At 40.4% G+C, this 23102-nt stretch overlaps 2 protein-coding genes across 2 annotated transcripts in view; both read right to left on the reverse strand.

Moving 5' to 3' along the window:
* The window catches only part of LOC145441242 (histone H2A), a 150739-nt gene that overhangs the window by 75036 nt on the left and 52601 nt on the right, over positions 1–23102 (reverse strand). The gene's annotated exons all lie outside the window — the stretch shown is intronic.
* LOC145440346 (transmembrane protein 138-like) lies at positions 238–1004 on the reverse strand. The gene has a single exon (XM_080317927.1). It carries the CDS (start codon positions 876–878, stop codon positions 387–389), a length of 492 nt encoding a protein of 163 aa, XP_080174053.1. The 5' UTR covers positions 879–1004; the 3' UTR covers positions 238–386.

Raw genomic sequence — 23102 nt, forward strand, 5'->3', positions numbered from 1 at the left:
ACTCAACTCAGGAAAGATATACTTGTAACAGATTCAACTTTCGCAGTACACTCGTAGTTTAAGATGTAGTGTTGAGCGCCAAGGTAAGAAACATCATAATGCAAGTTAAAAAAAATTTCGCGCTCCGCACGAATTGCCACCAATTCATGCTTGTTGCTCTGCGTATAGTCCGAATTTCATGTTTGAAAACTCTCTCATCAACACTCTTGGCCTCCGTGCCATCTAAGTATCCGCTGGGATTGCTAGCATTCTGGATGCATTTTGTGATAAGGGGTGCGCGAAGGCGCAAACTTTATCACCATCATAAACGGGGCATGTCGAAAATGTTTGAAAACCACTGCTTTATAGCCTAATATTTGAGGCAGGCATACAAACAAATATGAGACCTAACTCTTGCCCAGTCCATGTAATCGCAGCCATTCTGAATTGTAGTAATATTTGGGATCTCCCAATCGCAGCGCTGTTCGTCGGTAGTAGTAATAGTAAATGGTTGATAATATTCTCTGTATGATGTACAATGCATAATATCCTCCATACCCCCACGTATACACAAACTGTCCACTACGGTCCCATTTAAGTGACAGAGTCCACACATGAAGGCCAATACTGACTCCCAGATATAGAGCGGTAATGAGAAGCGTAGCACGATATTTGTAGATCATAATCTTCATAAATCCAGCTTTGGAAGCGTACGTGTTGAAGAATTCGAGTGAAATCACAATCAACTGGAAGAAAAGAGCGACGTCTTGCAAGATGAAAAGCACCAGTTGCACATCATATTCCGGATTAAAAATCTCCACAAATGCATTTGTCAATAAATCGTACACAAGAAGTAACAATTGCAAGGTAAGAATCAAGCGGAAACTCGAGGCCTGCATGATAAATCTGAAAATGGAAGATTCATTAAATTATTAGATATTGCCCAGGCTATAGAACAACAATCGGCCTACAATTCCGAAATCGGTAACCAGGCACTATACTGCGATAATACATAGGCCTACCGCATACGGTACGGTAGGACATGAAAATCTTTGTTGAATTTGACCAGACCATATTCCGGAAATTTGTTTGGAAACCCTCACAATTCTGGTTCAGTAGCCTACGGTATGATGCGCTAACAAAACAATGCAGTGTGGTGTAACATAATATATCCTGGCGGTCAAATCAACTGCATTTTGTGAGAATGTTTCCAAATCCCAACATAGGCACAGACAATCGAATTAGGATAATATGCGATGATACGTAATAGGTCGTAATTGCAGTAAAAAATTTACATAAAAAGTATTATGCGGTTAATACTCTAGTACAGTGGTTTTTAACCTTTACTATCATGCCCATTGTGACCAACCCTTACGCCAACACGCTACAGTGACATAGCCTATAACAGAATATACCGTACATCAGATATATGTATTTCTAATTTCTCAAGTTGACAGAGTCCATATGAAACTGTTTCACAAGTTACTAGTACTAGCATTTGAATGAACGCAAGGAAACGCCACTAAATCGCTCCCTACTTGAAATTCCAATTCCTTTTAGTATGTGAAGGAGGATACGGTAGTCAAATCCAATTTTGGTGTTCGCTGATGCGCGACAATAGCCATGGCGACAACGGTTTGCTGGATGGATTTGTTACCGGATATGACCGGATTCTCGAATAAAAGTTTGAAATTCGAATCAGTTCAGTTCGACCTATTAGCCATTGTATCAGCTCAATACACCAAAAAATGCGATACAATGAAAATATAGGAAGGTTTCGAAACGGCTTGGCTTGGAGTCTTTGGACTCAGACACCCACCTTGGCCTCCCTAGGCGATGAGGAGGCATGCACTTGCACATGCACACTGAATGAAAAGTAAAAGAAGATAGTGTAGAAAAAAGCAAGCAATAAAAATGGGGTGTCATGTCACGGAAGGCGAAATCAGGGCGTGGTCCTGTAATTTTGAGGGCGGACTAGTATTTATTTAGTAGAAATTGCTTGTATTGCGACTTGAATGGGGACATGCTCGTCGACTGTCGGATGGCCGACGGGATACTGTTCCACACGTCAGGTCCGGCATATTTGATGAAGCAATGATCTATTCGGTCGATCATATGATATTTGGATGACGTGGACGTGCATGTCTCGCAGACATGAGTGGATTCGAAATTTCTAGGTCCTAATCCAATCCAAAGCTTCAAATCCTAACCCTAAACCTCTTCCAAAAAATTTGTATATTCCAATCCTAATACGATTCAAACTTAGAATTACACTTAGAAAGCTTACATCTAAAGCCAATAATTCTGTTAAAATAAATATAACGCTTGGCCTCGGTGGGTGCTACAGCACGACCAAATGGAAACAGCTCGAACAACCCAAACAATACAAATCGAACTTCGAGTTGTGTGTCTGTTTACTCTGTTAGCATGGCGTATCGTAATGTGAAAGGAAGCACCAATAGTGTATTGCAAACCAAAGGCACTTTTAATAACAACCAGGCCAACCTCGAGGGTTGGCAGTCGAACCAACAACACATCATGACACCTTAAAAACGGTCGCGTGACAATTTAGCAGATAGCGGACATTTGATGTGCCACAATTATAGGTAGAATGTTTTAGAATTTACCAAGGATATATTTGACTTCAGAACATTTGATCAGTGCAGCCCAATCCCGGTTTCGGTCATACTCGCGAAAAGTAGGCTATTGATCATGTCAAAGTCAAATTAAATCAGCGTTAGATTTAGGCCTACCTTCGAATATTGAAACAGATAAATAACAACATGAATATACAAAATTAATTTGTCATACTAAGGAAATGTCCAATCGCCTCACGGTGTCCTTCGCCCACCGGCGTCGCAGCTGTCTAGCCCAGTGGTTCTCAACCTTTTCACCTCGCAGACCGGTAAAATTTCAAAATATATTTGGCGGACCGGTGGATTTTCAAAAATAATAATTAACCAAATAGGTAAAGTATGCCCCCATTTTTTGCAAGTAGATGGTGCTAGAGAGTGACATTTGAGAGTTTTGACCGTAATTAATTATGGCCAAGATAGCATCCATGTGATTTTTTAGCAACGTGCTACCGCGAAGAGTCGTTAAAAGCCTTTCGTGCCGAAAGCCGCGGATTTGACCGACCATGCTAACTCGAGTAATATTCTTCTCTCTAACAATATCGAGAGAAGAAGCGCTTTGGAGTCTAACCAAGCACCTTGCCGCGCTATCCTGCTCATTGCCCCCTACCATCAGTGCGCCGCACGAAAACACCTGACATCAGCTATACCTCGCCATCCACAAAATCAGGGTCGAAAAAGCACTTGATCAGCCCACTACCCAACACACATTGATTCTGGCCCCCACACGGTGATAACCCAAACTTCCGAGCGGCTTCTTCCCCCCAGAACCCACCGTGTGATGGATGTTTACACCAATACTTGTGAGCGCATTAATTCTACTCAGTGTAGGCAAAGAGGTGATTTTGTATAATTCATGACCGATTCGGTCAATAATATTAATAATTGCATATATATTATATTGCTACAAATTTTCTATCTTTTCACGATTCCAAATTGAAATTTCTTCACTGGCAAATAATTTTCTCTGTGCTATGGCATTTGTCATGTGGGGTAGATATTGTCAGTGTCAGTACAGCTAGGTGCCAATGGACAATTAGAAATATATTGAAGTTTTCGGTCCATATAGTGCCATCCTTTTCGGTGAAGGTTTTCTCTCTGCCTAATTTCGGGCACACTTTTCGGAGTTCCATGTCAGCCTATTTAAACTTCATGATGTGTGTTGGTGCGTCGTGACGCGGTAATGGCTGACGCTGAAATGCATATTTCTCTAGATCATACGTATTTCCTGGGGGATGGGCACTCAATAATCAAGACAATTAGTGACACTAAATCGCGCAAAGCGCGAAGAAAATTGATATAAGGTATTTAAAGTTTCAAAAAATAGTCCATAATTTATGTTCATTCACTAAATAATTTTAGTTCCCATCAAGCTCGGCCCAGTTCAGTTTGGGATGTGGCAGTTACGATCGCACACAATGAATGAATCGAAAACGAATAATCGCGCAAACTGCGCGGTTTAGCGAGTCAGATTTCACTTGTCGCTCTCATGTCGTCAAATGACACGGCTTGAACTAATTTAAGTCAATTCGAGTATGCTAATCAGTTCTGAATCAGTTAAAAATTTGATATTTATTTAATTTATCAATGGACAAGCCTTCAAAATAATTCATCTGCGGGAAATTAAGGTAGAAAATTGTAATATGCCTGGTTGACCGGCATGAAAGTCTTCGTGGACCGGCGGTTGAGAACCACTGGTAGCGTACCGCTTTGTTACTCGCCACCACCGATAATAACGTGGATAGAGAGACCGAAGATATATACATCAGAGTGGAAACAGCATGCGAATGGTTGCCATATCGACAAGATTACCGACAAGATAGCGTAATGGTTAAGCGCCCGACTTCTTGATCGGTAGGTCGTGGGTTCGATCAATGTCCCCTCTAATTTTTCACGAGTCTGCGCAAGCACGCCAACTCACTGCGCAGGCCCTTGGACAACTGTGCGCAACCAACCTCCCATAGGGTGATAAACTAACTTCGGGGGGAGGGGGGGCTTCGTCCCCCAGACCCCCCTCGTGATGTAGGATTTTCCCGATACTTGTCATCTACATTGGGAGCCCGTTTAGTGGTTGTTGTTGCATGAACGCGCGAGGCGCGAAAAAATATATAATTCATGATTGCATAGGTCAATATGATCGGGGATTGCATAGTTTTTAACCTCCGCCTGCTCACATAATCAGATTTACCGGTAGTGCTGATCGAGAGAGGTGTGTTAGAATAGATTAGGCTTACCATATTTTGGAAATCCAAATAGAGGACACTTTTTCAGAAATTTGCAACTTGCAAAACCGGAGTAGAATTCTCAAAAACCGGTGAATTTTTCCCACTTTGTGATCTGTTGACTAAAAAAAAAGGTCATCTCTTCTGCTCAGAGCTCAAAATAACGTTTTTTCCTCCCCATTGCCAGGTGGATGACTAAAAAAAAAAGGTCATCTTTTCGCTCAGAGCTAAAATTACCGTTTTTCACTCCGCAATACCCGCCGGAGCGTCACTTCTCTGCTAATTTGCGGCAAGGGCCTGGCTGCCCATCCAATAAGTCGCTGCTGAAGAGATTTGGCGTCCTAAACATAGAAGATATGCGGAAACTAGAAATCGCCAAGTTTATGTATCAGTTTCACTGCGGTCGTTGCCCCGAATATTTCAATGACTTCTTTACCTCTGAATCAAAAGCGCACAAGTACAACACACGCGCGTCCACGTCGTCCAAATATCATATGATCGACCGAAAAGATCATCGCTCCATCAAATATGCCGGACCTGATGTGTGGAACAGTATCCCGCCGGCCATCAGACAGTCGACGAGCATGTCCACATTCAAGTCGAAATACAAACAATTACTACTAAATAAATACAGTTCATCCTCAAGATTACCGGACCACGACTGACCTATCGATCTCGCTTCCCTTGACATGCCGCCCTATTTCTTGTCGCATCCTTCTTCTATACTGTCTTCTTTACTTTCATTCAGTGTGCATGCCTCCTCTTTACATCGCCTAGGCCAAGGTGGGTGTCAGATTCCATAGACTACTCCTTGTCGCTTCGACATCTTCCTGTCTTTTCATTGTATCGCATTTTTTGTGGTGTATTGAACTGATAAAATTGCTAATAAACCAATGATGATGATGATCACTCGCAACTTGCTCTAAATCTGCCTACATTTTCAAAAAAGAGGACAAAATCTCAAAAAAGAGGACAAAAGGGCGTCCTCCGAGGACACTTTCAAAAAAGTCAAAAAAGAGGGCAAATCCTCTTAAAAGAGGACGTATGGTAAGCCTAGAATAGATAGGCCCTCTAAATAATAATAAAACATCTTCGGGCGTACCCGTTGGTATAATGACTTCGTTATATGATGCTATTCCGTAACCTCCTATCTGCTATGTCAAAAGATATTGAAATCGCCCAAACGTGGTAAACGAAAAGACGTACACGATTTCCAATTCGGATTTCTTTACTGGAGAATAATGTTTCCTCGATGTGGCATTTGTCCTGTTGTGGGACTCGGATCGCCAGGACAGGAACATTCGGGGCCAGCCATTTAGGCGCCTACGGACATGGACAATTAAACATATATGTATATATATTTCGAAGTTTTCGGTCAGCGCAAGGGCATGTAGTAAGGTTTTCTCGCTGATGATCGGTCTGGCGCACTTCTCGGAGTCACATGTAACATAGCCTTTAACTTCATATGTCATGGAGCGTCATGCCGCGGTAATGGCCGACGCCCAAGTGCCCATTTCTATAAATCAAGCGCATTTTTGTTGGGAAAGGGTACCCAATAATCAAGATATCTTGCAATATTAAATCGCGCATAGCGCGAAAAAAATTCCAAAAAAATACACCATGATTTACGTTATTTAACGAACCAATTTTGGGCCCCTTCAAGTTCGGCCCTCCAATCGGCGGGTTTGGGGTGCGGCAGTTACGGTCCCGAGTAAATATTACGCAATATTCATGCCACGCGCAGAAGACTATTCGTTAGTTTATCGCAGATTAACTTTGAGCTAGCCCATTGTTATTTATAACTTTTTTAAACCATGTTATTTCGCCATTCCCATAAAATAATGCGCTATTGAAATGATATCTATATCGCTCACGCGTACGAGACCATACTAAAAAAATCTCTTTCGTGAGGCGCACGTGATTGTAAATTCTTATTCCTTCGCGGAGCGCAATATTTACCGTTGCGGGCCGCACATGTACCCCGGTTTCAGACTTCAGTGATAACACACTATTTAACCCTGGCAATGTTCCATCTAATTTTTCACGAGTCTGCGCGCCTGCGTGGTCCATTGGACAACAGTGCACAACGACTAAAATGCAACATCACTTCGGATTTTTTGTGCGCAGCTTGGATTTTCTGTGCGCAGAGATCGTTTCAGCACTGCGCATTTGCGCACGTGCGCAGCTTAGAGGGAACATTGGGTTCGATCCCCGGCCGGGTCAGACCAAAGACCTGATTAGTAACACTGGTATCCATGGCTTCCCTGCTTGGCGCTCATGCATTACTGGGATAGCATGGAGGTGTGGTGCCTGACTTAGAAAGCCGTAAAGGCTCTGCACTTCATTGTCCAGCGGCATATGCACATCATGCACTCATGGTATGCATATGCCGCAAAAAACATCAAGGACAAAAATAAACTACGTCCTTTCCTTTTTCCTATACCGACTTGCTCAGATAGCGAAATCCGCTGCGCAACGCTCGCTATGACATTTTCATATAGGCTATTGCTATTCCTCGCGACAGTTTGATTGCGTTTGTTGCATTCATGGCTTTACGAACCCACGGCGTTCCAAGTCACAAGTCCTTCTCTGATTTTAACGTTTGAACCGTTGGGACGAAACAATGCTGTCTGGCGAAACGAGAGAGTAGCTCAAGAGCAAAAGAGCCAGTCAGCATTGTTGCGTCAATGCCAATCTCCACAACAACGAAAAATTCGAGGCTGATTGTGGGGGTCTCAGGGCCACGAGTGGAATAAAATTTATGTTTTCGTAATCAGTGCTTTTGATTGATACCCGTTTTACCAAATTTAATGCTCGGCAAGCCCCGCTCAAAAATTACCGACAAACAGAACAGAACTTCAGAATAACGCGAAATGATAACTTCATATTGGTAATTTATTCGCTAAAAGCTTTTCGATTGACTCTCATCAGTAGCAAACGTCAGCGATAGTGTGAATCACATTCGAAATGTAGGAACGTCGCTGAGGATATCAGTCATTGACTAATCAGAAGTTAGGTCACGTACTTCTGGTCCCAGCGCATTTTGATTGAAAGAAACTTTCGCCAGTGGTGTGATTGTTTTGAGGTGGGCCGATAATTTCATTGTGACGCAACAAATTCAACAGTCAGTCACTGGAAAGTGGTGCGGTGGCCATTTGGCCATTCATTGCGTAACAATAGGTTATTAGGTCAAACATTGCTACATTTGATGAGAAATCGAAATAAGTATCAGATCTTGACCCAAAATACACACCACAAGGACGTAATGGAATCGACCGCATCTGTGAAGGATCTGGCTCCCGGTTTACATAAAGAGAACGTGCTGGCGGATTGCCCAGACGAGCGTGTGGCTGACATTTACCATGAAGAAATGAGTGAAAACACGGGCGTTCCCCGGGAGCCCGCAGATCAGCACTCTTGCTCTTCCGTTCTTGTTGAAAATGACTCTCGCGATACATCAGCCGGCAAAAATTGTCAGATATTCAGAGTAAAACCCTCACTCAGAAGATCGTCAAGATTGAGACGTAGGCCGGACTGGTATGGCGATCGCTCAACCCAACTATGTTGTAGTTGAATTTTTGGCCGAGTGAGATTGCGATGACTGCTTATATAAATCATATTCGATGACCGATGTATCCAATTTACTACACCAGTGGTCTGGGTGGTCTATCTGGAGATAGGGTCATGACTATCTTGAGATGTTACAACGCGATAAAACCATCGAGTAAATCAGTGAACGGCGTCGAAATATCGATGTAATAGCGCGGACTCAGAGTCATTGCAATGTGTCTTATTGGTATGACATTGTTATCGGGTGTGCTTGATGACATTCGATCTGCATCAAAATTACCGGCTATGGTAATGTCTGTGGATCGAACCCCGGCTTATTCCCCGATGTTTGTATACCGACACATTTCATGTACACCTCGTTTACTTGATTACTTGTGTGGGCAAACAAGTGCAAAGTCTGTGTGGATGGTGCATTGGTGTTTTTTTTCGTGGAAACACGGGGTGAAACATGTTTACTTGAATATTGTTCATTGGTTTATCGATTCAGAGTTGATATCTGGATCCACTCACATATTTTATCAGGGTTTCCGATTTCAAACCGAATGTTGAGACATACATTGACCAATAACGACACAATGATAGTAAACATGTGCGAAGAAACTCACAAGTAACCCGGGGTTGTTAGCACGAGGGGGAACATCAATTCAACCGTTTTCCGAACACCATTACCCATGTACCAACCAGTTCCCAAAGTCGAGGAGGTGTTTTATTCAGACATTTTGACTCTGCAAAACCCAAAGCACGAACCCGGACATCATAGACATATCGCAACCTATTGCCCAATTCCGAAAACGTACATGTCGATGTACAACAGAACATTGCATGCGGGTAACCGATGATTTTGATGGGATGGACCGGAACAAGTGAATATGTGATTACAGAAATGTATCGGAGTCGTTGGTGTATATTTCGGCACTGTCTGTTGTAAGAAAATACAAAAATATCAAATTGTCGGGTGTGGTTGTCAGTTTTCATAACGAAAATGGTATTGTTACTCAGGGAAAAGATAGATTTCCAAGTGAAAACGGCATTGTTACTCAGGGAAAAAATATATTTCTAAAATAAAATGATTAGTTACTCTAGGTAAAAGTATTTTTCCAAGTGAAAATGGTTTGTTGCTGCAGGAAAAAATAGATTTGCAAACGAAAAGGGTTTGTTACTCTAGGAAAGGATAGAACCCAAAGTGAAAATGTATTGTTACTCTGAGTAAACGATAAATATCCAAAGGAAAATGGTATTTTTACTCAGGTAATGGTTGACCTCCAATTGAAAATGGTAATTTTACACTGGTAAACGTCAGTTGTCCAAACGAAAATGATATTTTTACTTAGGTAGGTATCGTATGTTCAGTGTCAGTGAAGTTGTTAAACATTGCCACTTGACGTCGGTATCCCGTTAGTGTACTAACGTGAGTGTGAAAAGGATTTACACATCTTGTGCAGAGTATCAGAGTGTCGCGACAGTGAAGATATTTTTCGCGTTACGAAACAAGATCGTTGTTCAAATGTTAATGCATGCATTTCGATTACCGAGTTGCTGTAAAATAGAGATCTCTCTACATTAGACCATGCTGTGTGCTTCGATTAAAACCACAAGACCACATGTAAATCTATTTGCACAACTCGATGACGCTGATATAGTGTTACTAAAATTAATTATTACCTATTTACACAATATAAAAATAGCAATTCATGTCGTAGTAAGTTTCTTGAACTTGTGCTTGATGAAAACGAATGGTGACAAGTGTGCTTTTCTGTTTGAGTGAAAAATAATTATTTAGGGTAGTGACGGTTTGTGACCAACGAATGCAATTCGATCATGATATTACAATATACGCTTTCGTCAACATAACGACTTGGCGCAGGAGAAACACTCGTTTTTTCCAATAACTCGATCCTCGAGACTTGTTACTTGTACAATGTACCGTTGGTGTGAAAACTATAACGACCATTTTGTATGATAGTATGTTTTAGTTGTACTGTTGTGAGGACAATAATATGATGACTCAGCACTTTTCGTTAGCAAAGTAAATTGTTTTGCGCGTCAGATTTGTGGAAAGTAAGTCGAATACATACTCTTTTGTGGAAGTAACTGTATTACTGTGATATCATTGGTAGGTCTCTTAAGCAGTCACCATGGTCTTAATTTTGAAAGATGTCGCGATGTCGGTATAATGTTTTTTGAAAGTCAAACTCGGACGGATATCATGACTGTGTAGGGCTTACGATAAACATTATACTTATACAACTTTGTTACAAGAACTATGATATTTCTGTAAGTACTATAGTTGTGTGTTGGATTATTTGAATATTTAGATGCGTGACCATTCGTGCAAAAAAGTTCTTGCGACATCAAAAACAGTTTGTAGAGTCTAACCAACCATTTAGTTTCGTAGAGTGAGGATATCGAGTAAAGTCGATTACTTTGTGTGATGTAAATATCCTTCGTACTTTTGTAAGAGTTGTGAGGATGATCATTCGTATCCTACAAAGTAACTAGTTGATACTACAAAATATTGAATGACCGCTAACACACTGAGTTCATAACACAAGATAGTGAAAATTGTTTACTGTTAGACTAACATAATTCGTATCCAGCAAAACGATAGACGCCAAAGGTTCGATGGAGTTTAAATCTAGATTGTATTCAGCGAAGTGATGAGTACCTCCAGTAATGAAATCGACGTCTAAAACCAATTTTCTGTGTCTTGGTTGTTGTAAATAACTATTTGGTATGATATTAGTTGGGTGTGTGTGTGACAACTCGCATCTGTCGAGGATGACTGTTTAATCATATCGAAATGAATCCGGAACACATGAAGTATACATTGATCACAATAGAATCGATGAGGATGTTAACCACGTAGAGTGTGTTTGTGTGAAAGTCATTTCCAATACGGTTACTTCGATCGGTATTAATTCCATGGCATACAAAAAACATGAAACCATTGTACAGTTTCGTAGTATGGGAATATCGAGTGAAGTTGATTATTTTTTGTGTGACGAAAATATCTTGTATTGATATTGCACACTGGTTTCATTACCCAAGTGAGTGAAAATTGTTTTCTGCTGGACAGATATGATCTGTATTTAGAAAAAACGACCCACACCGATTAGGCGACGCTGTTTAATATCCAATGAGTGAGTGAACTTTCTTAGGGGTTAGATTTAGCTAGTTAATTGCCGGTGATTCAATCATGGTCTTTTAGTGACTGAGTATTGTGACGACATTTACTTCGACGAATGACAATGGGGAAATTTCCAATTTCTCTGATCGTGAGCGCTGCACAAATAGTTCTAGTACGCAATCACTGAACATCATACAAATTGACAACGACTTTCAGTAGTTTGGTTACATTATGACAATTATTCTGGAGGTTCAAATCGATATCACTACTATGAACAGCAATACAAACACATTTTTGTAGATTTCAGTGTAGCACATACTTCGATTTTATTGTTGTTATGAGCTTTGTATCAACCAAGACCGGTTGAATAGGATGTATCCAACAAGCATACCTCTATTTACTTTCTTGATGATCAAAGTGTTAGAATGTAACATCGTAATGTTTTGCATTTCACGCGTTCGAAAGATAGTGTGAAAAGAGTTTAACACGGTTGAAATGATGCCCTCGAATTCCAAAGTGATATTTTCGTACTGTGAAATGTGTGTATGTTTCAATTCGCTGTCACAGATTCCGACAATAAAGTCTTGCGCCGGTTGTTAATCAACAAACGAGATTGTTGTTTCATCTTTAGTCTTGGTTACCGGAAACAATTACATTTGCAAAATATTTCTGATATCCACGATACGCAGAGTGATTTGTACCAACGCGGATTAATTTTCCAATCAGGGAACATTTTAGACACGCTAATCTAGTTTTAAAACTCAATATGTTAATAACCATGGTAGTGAAAGGTTTCTTGCTGTCATAATAACCTTTACCACAACACCGGGTCTAATTACCGTGACTAATTTAATAATCAAGTCGTGATCGAACATTACAAAATCTCATATGTCAAATCGATGTGTCAATCCTTATGTTTACATCATGATAATTTTCAATATAACGCCTGCGTTCGATTGTAAGAAATGAATTCTCAACTACGTTGGTCAGACTTCCAAATCTCGTATACTCAAACATATTATGTTAATCTCAAGTCGCCAGCACCGAGAAGTAATTACTTTTGCCTTACAAAATAGTAAAGACTTTTAAAGTTGAATAAAAAAGACGCGTCGTCGCAACACGAATACAACCGAACTTGTTATGGATTTTAGGTTGTAGTGGTTGTATGTACTCGCGTAATCTTGTTTACTTTTCGTACGGATACTGTTGAGCAGACGTGGGGTGATTACTTCATGAATGTAATCGATCGCGATTACGATTAGTTCTGAATGACGCGAATACGATTACGATTACAACAAAATCAGGAAGTAGTCGATTACGATTACGATTACATTGGAAAAGTAATCACGATTACTCACGATTACATTTATTTTGCATCTTAGAAGCTATTTTGGAAGACAATATATGGATTGCGCTGAAAAGGCCTAATGAGATAACAAACTCCCTTTAAAAAGATGCGTCATTTGTTTGTTACGTCATAATGTATCCATTGCCCATTTTCATGGAGGTCAATTTATCGCGCCCAACGATTTGCATTCTTGCCAGGGCCATAACTGCCGCACCCCAAATTTCCCAATAGGGGGGAGAGCGAGCTTGAAGGGGACTCAAAAAGTATTTCGTAAACCAACATAAGTTATAGAGCATTTTCGAGAGATCGAATTAAATTGAAAATCCTCTCTAGATCAATGATTGCCAACCGAGGGTGCGAGAGCCGCATGTGGCTCTCAGCTCGCCAACTTGCGGCTCCCCGTGACGTTGGAAAATTCAACAAAAACTAATAAAAAATCAATCTATAACAAAAAAATTGATATTCAAATATTTCACTTGCTTTGCTTGGAATCTGGAGTTTATAATTTAGGGTGAAGACCAATTCCTTTGGTGTCGAGTAGCGATTCTCTACTCAGCAACGATTTCGTTACTCAACTCACGTCAAAAAGTATGCTCACACTCAAATGCGTCTGGATCGGGACTCAAATTTAAGTCTGCTCATCACCAGACTTAATTAAGTGCCGGTGGTGACTGGTGTTACAACACGTTTTATAACGCTATCAGACCAGCAAACCAATGGATTATTTGACTTGATTGTTAAGTTCAACGGCCGCATTGAATGAATGCTTTTCAAGCATGATGAAAATGTTTTCAAGTCCTATTGTAGTTAATGTGGCCACTGACCCTATAGTAATTTACAACTTGAGTTGCTAGACATGCAGTCAGATATAAAGACATGACAATTTGTTTCTGCGTCTCACGAAAGTTTTTCTTTCAGTCTGCTACGTTTGATAGGCTTACCATACGTCCTCTTTTAAGAGGATTTGTCCTCTTTTTTGACTTTTTTGAAAGTGTCCTCGTCCTCTCCGGCGGATATTTCGGAGTGAAAAACGGTGTTTTTAGCTCTGAGCAGAAGTGATGACCTTTTTTTTTTTTAGTCATCCGATCACAAAGTGCGAAAAATTTTACCCCGGTTTTGCAAGTTGCGAATTTCTGAAAAAGTGTCCTCTTTTTGGATTTCCAAATATGGTAAGCCTAACGTTTGAGCCACTACAATATCTTTTGATTATATAACAAACCGGAGTTCACGAATTAAGAACATACACTAAAGTAATTATAACAAGAAACGAGAGGTCATATTTATGAATTACGTTGCCCCAGCTCTACAGGTAGGTAATTGTGTGGCGAGATAGCGCAGTGGGTTGCAGGTTCGAGTCTCAACGACTTCGGAATTCCTACCTAAGTGTTGGGGGATTATCTAGGCGGCTCCTCCTCGCCGCCTCATCCGCGTGAGCGGTGTCTTCAAAAAGCTCAGAAGTGGGCCGTGCTACAAGTCGGCAGATACGGAATCGAAAATGCATAAAATCGGCCTGGTGTAAATGTCTGTGGTAGTCGACAAACACCATGATTATCTCAAACAAATAAACTCTACAGGTATATCTGACCATCGCGGGCTGAGAGAGGATTAAAAATTATTAGTAATATATTGCAATTACTAAATTTCTTGACGAAATTCAGTCTTCAACTTGAGATTACCACCCTACGGGGGCCAAAGATCAACGTTTGGACTGGGGGACGAATTACTGTTTTGGTCCTGGTTCCAGCTACAACCCACGCTATCATGATATATAAGCCCCTGGCCATGGCGGCAGGTCCCAATGTTGAATAAAGAATTAAAAAATAACGATAGGCGCCCGTTTCAAGTAGAGTCATATGAGAATGAGACGAAGCGAACATAAAATTCTGCCTTCAACTTAATACAGATGTTGTAATGCAAGCTGCCGTTGCGAGAAATGGCAAAACGGCTCGCCTATGATATATACATCACCAGCTGTTGATTTTTACTTCGTTGTGGAAACCGCAATGTTTTATTTGACGAGTACAAAATTTCAAATCTTTGTCCGAGTAGTGTAGATATGCCACTTTTGTACGCACCAATCAGAGAACGCCACGTCATCCTAATTGCAACGCCCCTTTTCATACCCTAAGGGTACATTTTATAAAAGTGATTAAATTCCGAAATTTAATATTAACATGCTTTCGAGAGAAAAATAACATTAGGATTATACATAAATTTCGAAATCTATGATGTCTATACAAGACTATATTCGCCAGATATTCTATTATGTGTATTTAGGACTTTGTATTTTCGCGGATAATATATGACGTCTCAAATAACACTCATCGATGTTGAACTAGGCGCGATTTTTATGATTATATATTAAAATTCTACGCACATTTCGCACGATCAACTTCGCATGATTGTATATGTATTTAAGGCTATCTATGTTCACGAGAACACTTGAGAAATGACATCGCATAGCAGATTTCACGCAAAAGTCGATATTGCTTTGTGATGATTTTGATGTGGTTAGAGTATGTATGTTCACGAAGACTGCGATATCGCACGGATAAATGCATCATCACTAATTAATTACTTCAATGCGACTTGATAATAGTAATCCCTAGAATAATATAAAATGCGATTTTCAGTGCAGACAGATCGCGGTTTCGATTTCCGAGGTCTCCGCATTTTAAGCCTTATTATCAGCTCGCAGTACAACCGCTACCTGTATAATGTTTGCATGTCGAGTATAAGGATATTTAACTCAGCACTAAAATGCCAACGGACTAGCCGCAGGGGCCTGGTTCTCGTCGCTATAATTAAACGAACACCTTCGCCGCAGGTACGCGATCCCCGACGTTATGATGATAGGGACAAATTAGCCGCATGAAAGCGAGTCTAATCTCTAATGAATATAAGGACAGACAACAAGTTAGTTGAAAAGTAAAACTAATCGTGACCGATGCAAGACGGCGTGAAACAGCGCTTTCGCTCGATTCTTGTAGTGACCACATTTCATACGATTCAGTCCTTTTCATGTCACTAGAATAAGGGTAATTAAACCGACAGTGAAACGCCGCCGGCGTCTTATAACGTAATAATGTAAGCTGCGTCGGGTGCTGCTATAATGTTAGGAGCGAATATAGTAGAAAGTCCACGTCTGGACACCTGTAAGCAGGTGCGCATGCTGCCGTAGTAAAACGCATAGCAGAATTCATGCAAAAGTCGATATTGCTTTGTGATGATTTTGATGTTGTTCCATACCGATTGGGAAGATAGGACTCCTAATTTCCTAACTAACTACATAATCCCTAGCAACGTAGTCAGACGCATAACGGAATTTACGCAAAATCGGTATTGCTCTGCGATAATTTTGACCACTATGTTTTGATAATAACTTGCTTCCGAGAAGTAAATAACATTCATTATACGTTGGATGATACTTTTCCTTGATATTCAATCATGTGTATTTAGGGCTAATGCGACATCACTATGTTGGCGACAGGCCTGATTTGAACACACTAATTTTGCGAATTAAACTTATCGCCCAACACGGACACTCAATGAAGAGCACCCCGGAGACCCACATAAATGCTCAACAATTCTTGACACATAATATACTGAGCATATAATAAGCTGACAAAACCTATACTTGAGTACTCCGAAATGTACAAGTACTTTACCTTTACACGACGTTGTTGTAAAATGAATACTAATTTTATTGAAAAATAAAAATTATGTACTCAAGTAGGTTTTTGTCCCTACGGGACTCTGCTAATTGTTTCGATTTATTCTGCCCGTTTTAATTTAAGATAAGGAAGCCCATTTCACTCAATGTATCGATACCTACGGTACTCTACAAAATTTTCTGATTAATTCTCCCTATGTTAATTTACCATAAGAAAGACAATTTGACTCCTGAAGTCCGAAATACTTGTTCGCTTGAGCTCAGCCGCAGCGCCTGGAGTGAAATTTTATAGTTCTTGTAGAAAGCTGTTTGTACACAATATATGTTTAAGGTAGGTCCTACACATTCATGATTTCGTCCAAGTTTGTATTTTAGTAGTACATACTAATTTAAGATACCGCAATTTTAATTTGTGCAAGTACAGGAATATCATAGTTTTTGTAACAAAGTTGTATGCGCACAATATATGTTTATCATAAGTCCTACACATTCATGATTTCGTCCTAGTTTGAGTTTTAGAAAATATTATACCGACATCGCGACATATTTCGAAAACAAAACCGTGGTCAATGCTTAAGAGACCATATTTGCTATTTTTCATCGCCATAAGTCATTCTGGACCGCGAAAACGCATTGTACGATATAGATGAAACTTATGCAAATCCTAGGAACCTCATTTTCAAAGTAGCTTAGATCTCGAAATAAGATCTGACTCGCTATTCTCCTCAAAGCATGGAATTATCACGAGTATCACCTTCGATCACTGAAGAAAAGGATGAAATTATATCCGAAGCATATTCCTTGACCAGGAATTTTATCATGTACGAACTCGACGGCTCATGCGTTAAGGTAAATACGAAAGCAGAGAGAACCTTACGTCGAGTTGGGGATGAAATGCTCGAGCGACATCGAACTGTTCTAAACGCAGTCTCCAAACGTCTCCGCTATGGTGATGTCGAAGTCAATGAAAAATATAGAGAATATTTACCCGATGAGCGAATGTTTCTGATGATAGCTGATGAAATTTGCAAAGATACCAAAGAAAATTGGGGTAGGATTGTCTCCCTTTTTGTGGTCGGTAGTATTCTTGCTCGCAAGAACGAGGACGAACGTCATGGGGAGCATATAGAAGCTATCATACAGACAGTCGGAAATTACATTGCTAGCAGAAGACTAAAGTAAACAGTGCAAAATGGAGGATGGGTAAGTGATTTACATGCTTTGCTTAGGATTTATAAATTATCTTTTAGCATGAGATATATTGTGTATCTGCTCTCCAGAGCCCATATCATCTCTCGATGATGAAACTCAGCTTTACCTCCTAATTCGGTTCCCGATACGATAACTTTCCTCCGTAAGATCATTGAGGCTTCTCTTTTTGTTGCAGGATGGCTTTGTAGGATTCTTTGATAATACCGCTCTCGACTACAATAAAGTTTGGAAGGGACTCGTGTTTGTCGGAATCGGACTGACATCTATAGCAATGGCATTGTCAAGATAATGGATGTTCGCATGTTTTGTCTCATGTAATATTTTAAGAATAAAATTTACTTATTCATGACATAATAATAATTCTACTTGTACACTTTTTCACATTTTATAACACTTTAAATAGTACTTAACAGTTTCAGTTTTGAATAAAATACGGAATATAAACTAATCGAAAAATTCGGTAACCAATTTCGCGTAGGCTATGCATACAAATGAGGAAAGTTACATCAACGCGTGCTAAACTAGTTGTATCGAGTTACCGAATGATTTTTTCGTTGCATCAAAACAACTAGAATGTGTAACTACATCAAAAAACGTATCTTAATGAGCTCCAGGGCATTGTGATTGTGGAGCATACCAAATTTCATCACACATTTCATGATGGAACAACTTTAAAACTAACGCAGTTCTATAGCAACTTTTGCCTAAATCTGGTTTCGGTAGCGTGTACATATACATTGTCAGCTTTAATAACAGAATTGCCATGCTAATATGTGACTCCTCACCTGGAAACTTGGTACGTAGTTGTAGGACATTGTGATTATGCAGCATTCCTCACGCATTTCATAATGGAACAACTTTAAAACTAACGCGGCTCTACATCGACGTTTTGCGTACATCTGTTTTGCGGGAGCGTATAGCACGTACCTATACATAGTCAACTTTAATAACGGAATTACCATACCTAACATTGAATCCCAACTCCAAACTTGATACGTAGTTGTAGGACATTATGGCAATGCACCATGCTAAATTTCATCACACATCTAATGATGGAACACCTTTAAAACTAACGCAGTCGAATACCGACTTTTACGCATATCTCTTTCGCGTGAACATAAGTAGTTATATGTTTGGGCGGAATGTGCCAGAACACGATTTATAGTAAACAAACAAAGATTATCAATATAATAAGTAATTAAAGATTTACCTCATTCTCAGTTTTGCAGCAATACTCGCGGGGAATTCCCTTCTGACTGTGCGGCAATTAAAAAAGGGGGATTGACGCTAGAGAGAAAACGAACAAAGAATCTCGATTGACCTTTGTACTCTGGCCAGACACGAAGCTTGGGATATGATTTATGCTAATTCATTGCAATTTTACTGTATTTTTCCACGATCTAGAGCTGACTTTGGTCGTACACGTTTGGGCTTGGTAATAGCTGCCTGCCCTGACCCATCGGTCCGTGGTCAACCCAAGGACGGGTCTTGAGAATAATTGCCCGTCAAATCCACTGGATGATTTGTCGTTCCGCGGTTGATTAAATTTCGTGTACGGGGGGTCATAGGAATAATTGTCGGTCGTGACGTCAGTATAGTTTTCTTCTAATCCATGAGATCCTGGTGCGTGTTTTAGGTGTCAATGCGTGTAGTAGAAATTTGTATTAGGCGCCCAGACATAGATTAACTTAAATAAAGTAACATTATGAGTATAATAAGTAATTAAAGAAATAGCTGATTCTCAATTTGGCTTACATCAACGTGTTAACTTCCGATATTACGTACCTAGTAATCGGTGCAAGCAACAACTGTAGCTGTTCCATACCTATACCGCGTTCTAACGTCTTCATAAGGACAGACAGACCCAACCAAACAACGTATTTATGACGAGTTCTTTTTACTGCTTCACGTCTGGTCAAGCGTAATCATGCCGGTGTCTGTAAATGATATACAATTTACCGCGGCATATGAATTTTGTATGCTGTACATGATATACAACTTGAATCGATCAGTCGGCGAACTGATGTTTTACCCGTCTGTACGATATATATCGATCACGAGCTCACCACGCACTTGCCGTTCGAGAGCGACTAATTTCGCTATAGACAATCAGTTGTGTTCGCGTGTACCGTAACATATCCTCAACACTTGTTATGCCAACACCTCCACGCATATTTACAATATCATACTGAGGATATATTGCTTCGGCAGCCACGCACTGTCGCTCGAAGTTGACTAATTTTGCTGCAGACAATCAGTTGTGCTCGCATGTGCCGTAACATATCCTTAACACGTGTCATGCAAACACCTCCAAACATATTTGCAATATCATACTAAGGCTATATTGATTCGGCGGAGTGTCACCCTTTCGAGCCTCGCATTTACCGTTCGAACTCTGAAACGACGAGTACGATGTCAGATTCAGTTATATAGTGACGAATCGGGATAGCTCGCTTCATCGGGGATCAGTGGACTTACCTTATTTTGCTGAAACGCGCTCAGTTTCCGTGGTGCAATAATGGGGATGAATTGTGTCAGATCATATGTGATGCGATCTAGCCTGCTTTCGGTGAGGTGTAAAGATGAGTGAGAGATTTCGAAATCTGACTCCACACCGACTCGGGTAGCGAAATCAACGTCCAAAAAACCGGCTGGCACGTAAAGTCCCGTTATTTCCACATATGTGATGGTGAAATGTAGCATAAATCCGACTCTCAAAGACACTTGGCCGCATCCAATCCGGCTTTAACCAAAACTGATCAAATCTGCGCCGGGTCCGGAAACGAATCGTGACCTCCCCCCGCCCAGACAAAATAGTTCTGCTGTAATGTGGGTGTCGCTCTACATTAATTTGCTCACAGCGAAACTTTGTATCGACTCATTGGCGAAATTCTGTTTGATTCGTCTGTACAGGTGTTATGAGTGCAATCAGATTTGGCACCACAAGGAGTATATTGGCAAAATCTTATCCATCATACAACGATGACAACTTTACCCGTCAACAACTCCAACGGGGTATATCTAAGTATATTTCATGAAAAGCTAATCCACCACGTTCACACGATATTATTACGTACGATCTCTTTGGCAGGGTTGTTTTTGCTAGTATTGTACCATGGTGATCGGTGACGGTGGACTTTTAATCCAGGTCCAAAGAGTCTAGAAATGCGTTAGTAATACAACCGTCAGCCGGTAGGGTATTAGAGAAAATCGCTCATATTTTCGACGGAAACGGTGACCAAACCGACTAGTTCTCATCACTCGTCGTTCGAATGCTTGTAATTTCGATGCGGGGTGATGTACACAAATCAGCTGTGATCAATCGAGCGTGACACGAGCGGTATCAGTCAATCTCCTGTTTGACAAAAATCGCATATTCGGAGGGTTGACACCAATGCGATACATTTGATGTTCACATTGCAGACCAGATATGGCGTAATCCCCACAACATCGATCACTATTATAATAGGGTTGTCCTCCTCCTTTTGCCAGATACGTAAAACCTTCGCCCAAATGTCTTCCTTTTTGTCAATTCGTCCTTATTTATAACATAAAATAGCAAAAAACACCCCAAATAACGCGAAATGTAGGTCTGGTCGATTTCGGTGAGTGACCTTTCATTTAGTTAACTCGCACAACACAAGTAATTGACGGGTATTTCGGTAGTCGAGTCAGAAGAAATGACATTGTTTTCTAGTCAATCCAATGAAATTAGCGGTATAAATATAAAAACACGTCCTCCCCTATCGTAACATGCAACATGTGAAAAACGTGCATCGCAAAATATCCTCAACACCCCGATCAAAAACATGTTTGCAATAAATATCATACTATGAACGTATTGACTCGGCGGAGTGTTACCGTGAGAGAAATGTTGTTTGACCCCCTCGACCTAGCCTTGGATTTACCGTTTCGAGAAATTCCACCAGAAGAAGCTGTGATCGAGTGTCGCAATCAATGTCAGCCACGCGCCATCAGTCTGTTGTTTTGAAAAAACTTGTACGTATACGCCAGAGATGAGAATTGATTAGGATTTAGAAAAACGTATTTGTGAAATTTTGCTGGATTAGGATTGAATTAGGTTTTGAGATTGATTTACTATGTCGTACGGGCAACCACTACCAAGCACCGTCGTGACGAAACCGGATTAATCAGTCGTGGAACGACGAGTTAGGGCTAACCGCTTATATTCCTAGTTTATTCTTGAAAGCTCTATAGATTACTGGTTAGCTGTATGTTGTGGGCGACTGGCAACAGTTAGCTGTCGCTGTCATACAATTTACACTTTGTGTTATACATTCTTCGTTACCACCGCGAACTAGGAGGTCAATCACGACGACGGGCAACTGCTCCCAATTGGCGGAATACTGTTTGATTCATCTGTATAATCAGATTTAGCACCACAAGAAGTATATTAGTAGTTTATGATTGAATAAAATCTCATCCATCAAACAACGATTACAACTTTATAGATCTCGTTCGTATCACTATCAAGGCTAATCGATCACGTCCACACAATATTATTACGTAGCATTCATTTGGTGGGGTTGTTGTTGCTAGTATTGTAACATGGTGATCGGCTACTATGACCTTTACACCAGGTCTAAAAAGGTAAGGAATTCGTTAGTGTTACAGCTGTCTGACGGTGGGTCACACGGACGGGCTCTCATCACTTGTCGTACGAATATTTGTAATTTCGATGTAGTGTGATGCACACGAATCAGCTGTGATCAGTCGAGTGTGACACGATCGAAGTTTGAAAAAACTCGTATATTCCGTTCAAGAAATGTCCCTCATTTGTCCAAATGTCCTCCTTTTTGTCAAATTGTCTTCCTTTTTTATCTTAAAATATCCAAAAAATCTACGAATGGCACGAGATGATGACATAGTTTACGAGAGATGGGTATTTCGAGACTCAAGTCAGGGGACAAAATGAGCTTTTTTAGTCAAAACAATGAAATTTGTTGTATAAACATAAAAATCATTCGTCCGCTATAGTAACTTTTTGCAGCTCGTGAAAAGTGTCCTCCTTCCGGGGCTTATGTTAACCCTATATTTTACCAGCTTTTAGTCTCGGATTTGAACATCGAAGTTTGCACATAATTTCACTTTACATTCCCTATGACAAGCATAGGCTATTATGGTTATGGTACCTGTGCTTTCAAACATGTATTGATGAATAGCGAAAGCCACCACAAGCTATCATTACATGAAAAAACGAGCTCACTAGCCCACCCATGTTGGGATATACCCACCAATGGCCATGTACATGATCTGAAGTTTGCACATAATTTCACATTGCATTCCCATGACATAGCACAGGCTATTACGTGGGTAT

This window comes from Botryllus schlosseri, chromosome 6 (assembly GCF_051294905.1).
Source record: "Botryllus schlosseri isolate E-star chromosome 6, Bs_hap1, whole genome shotgun sequence".
Classification (NCBI taxonomy): domain Eukaryota; kingdom Metazoa; phylum Chordata; class Ascidiacea; order Stolidobranchia; family Styelidae; genus Botryllus; species Botryllus schlosseri.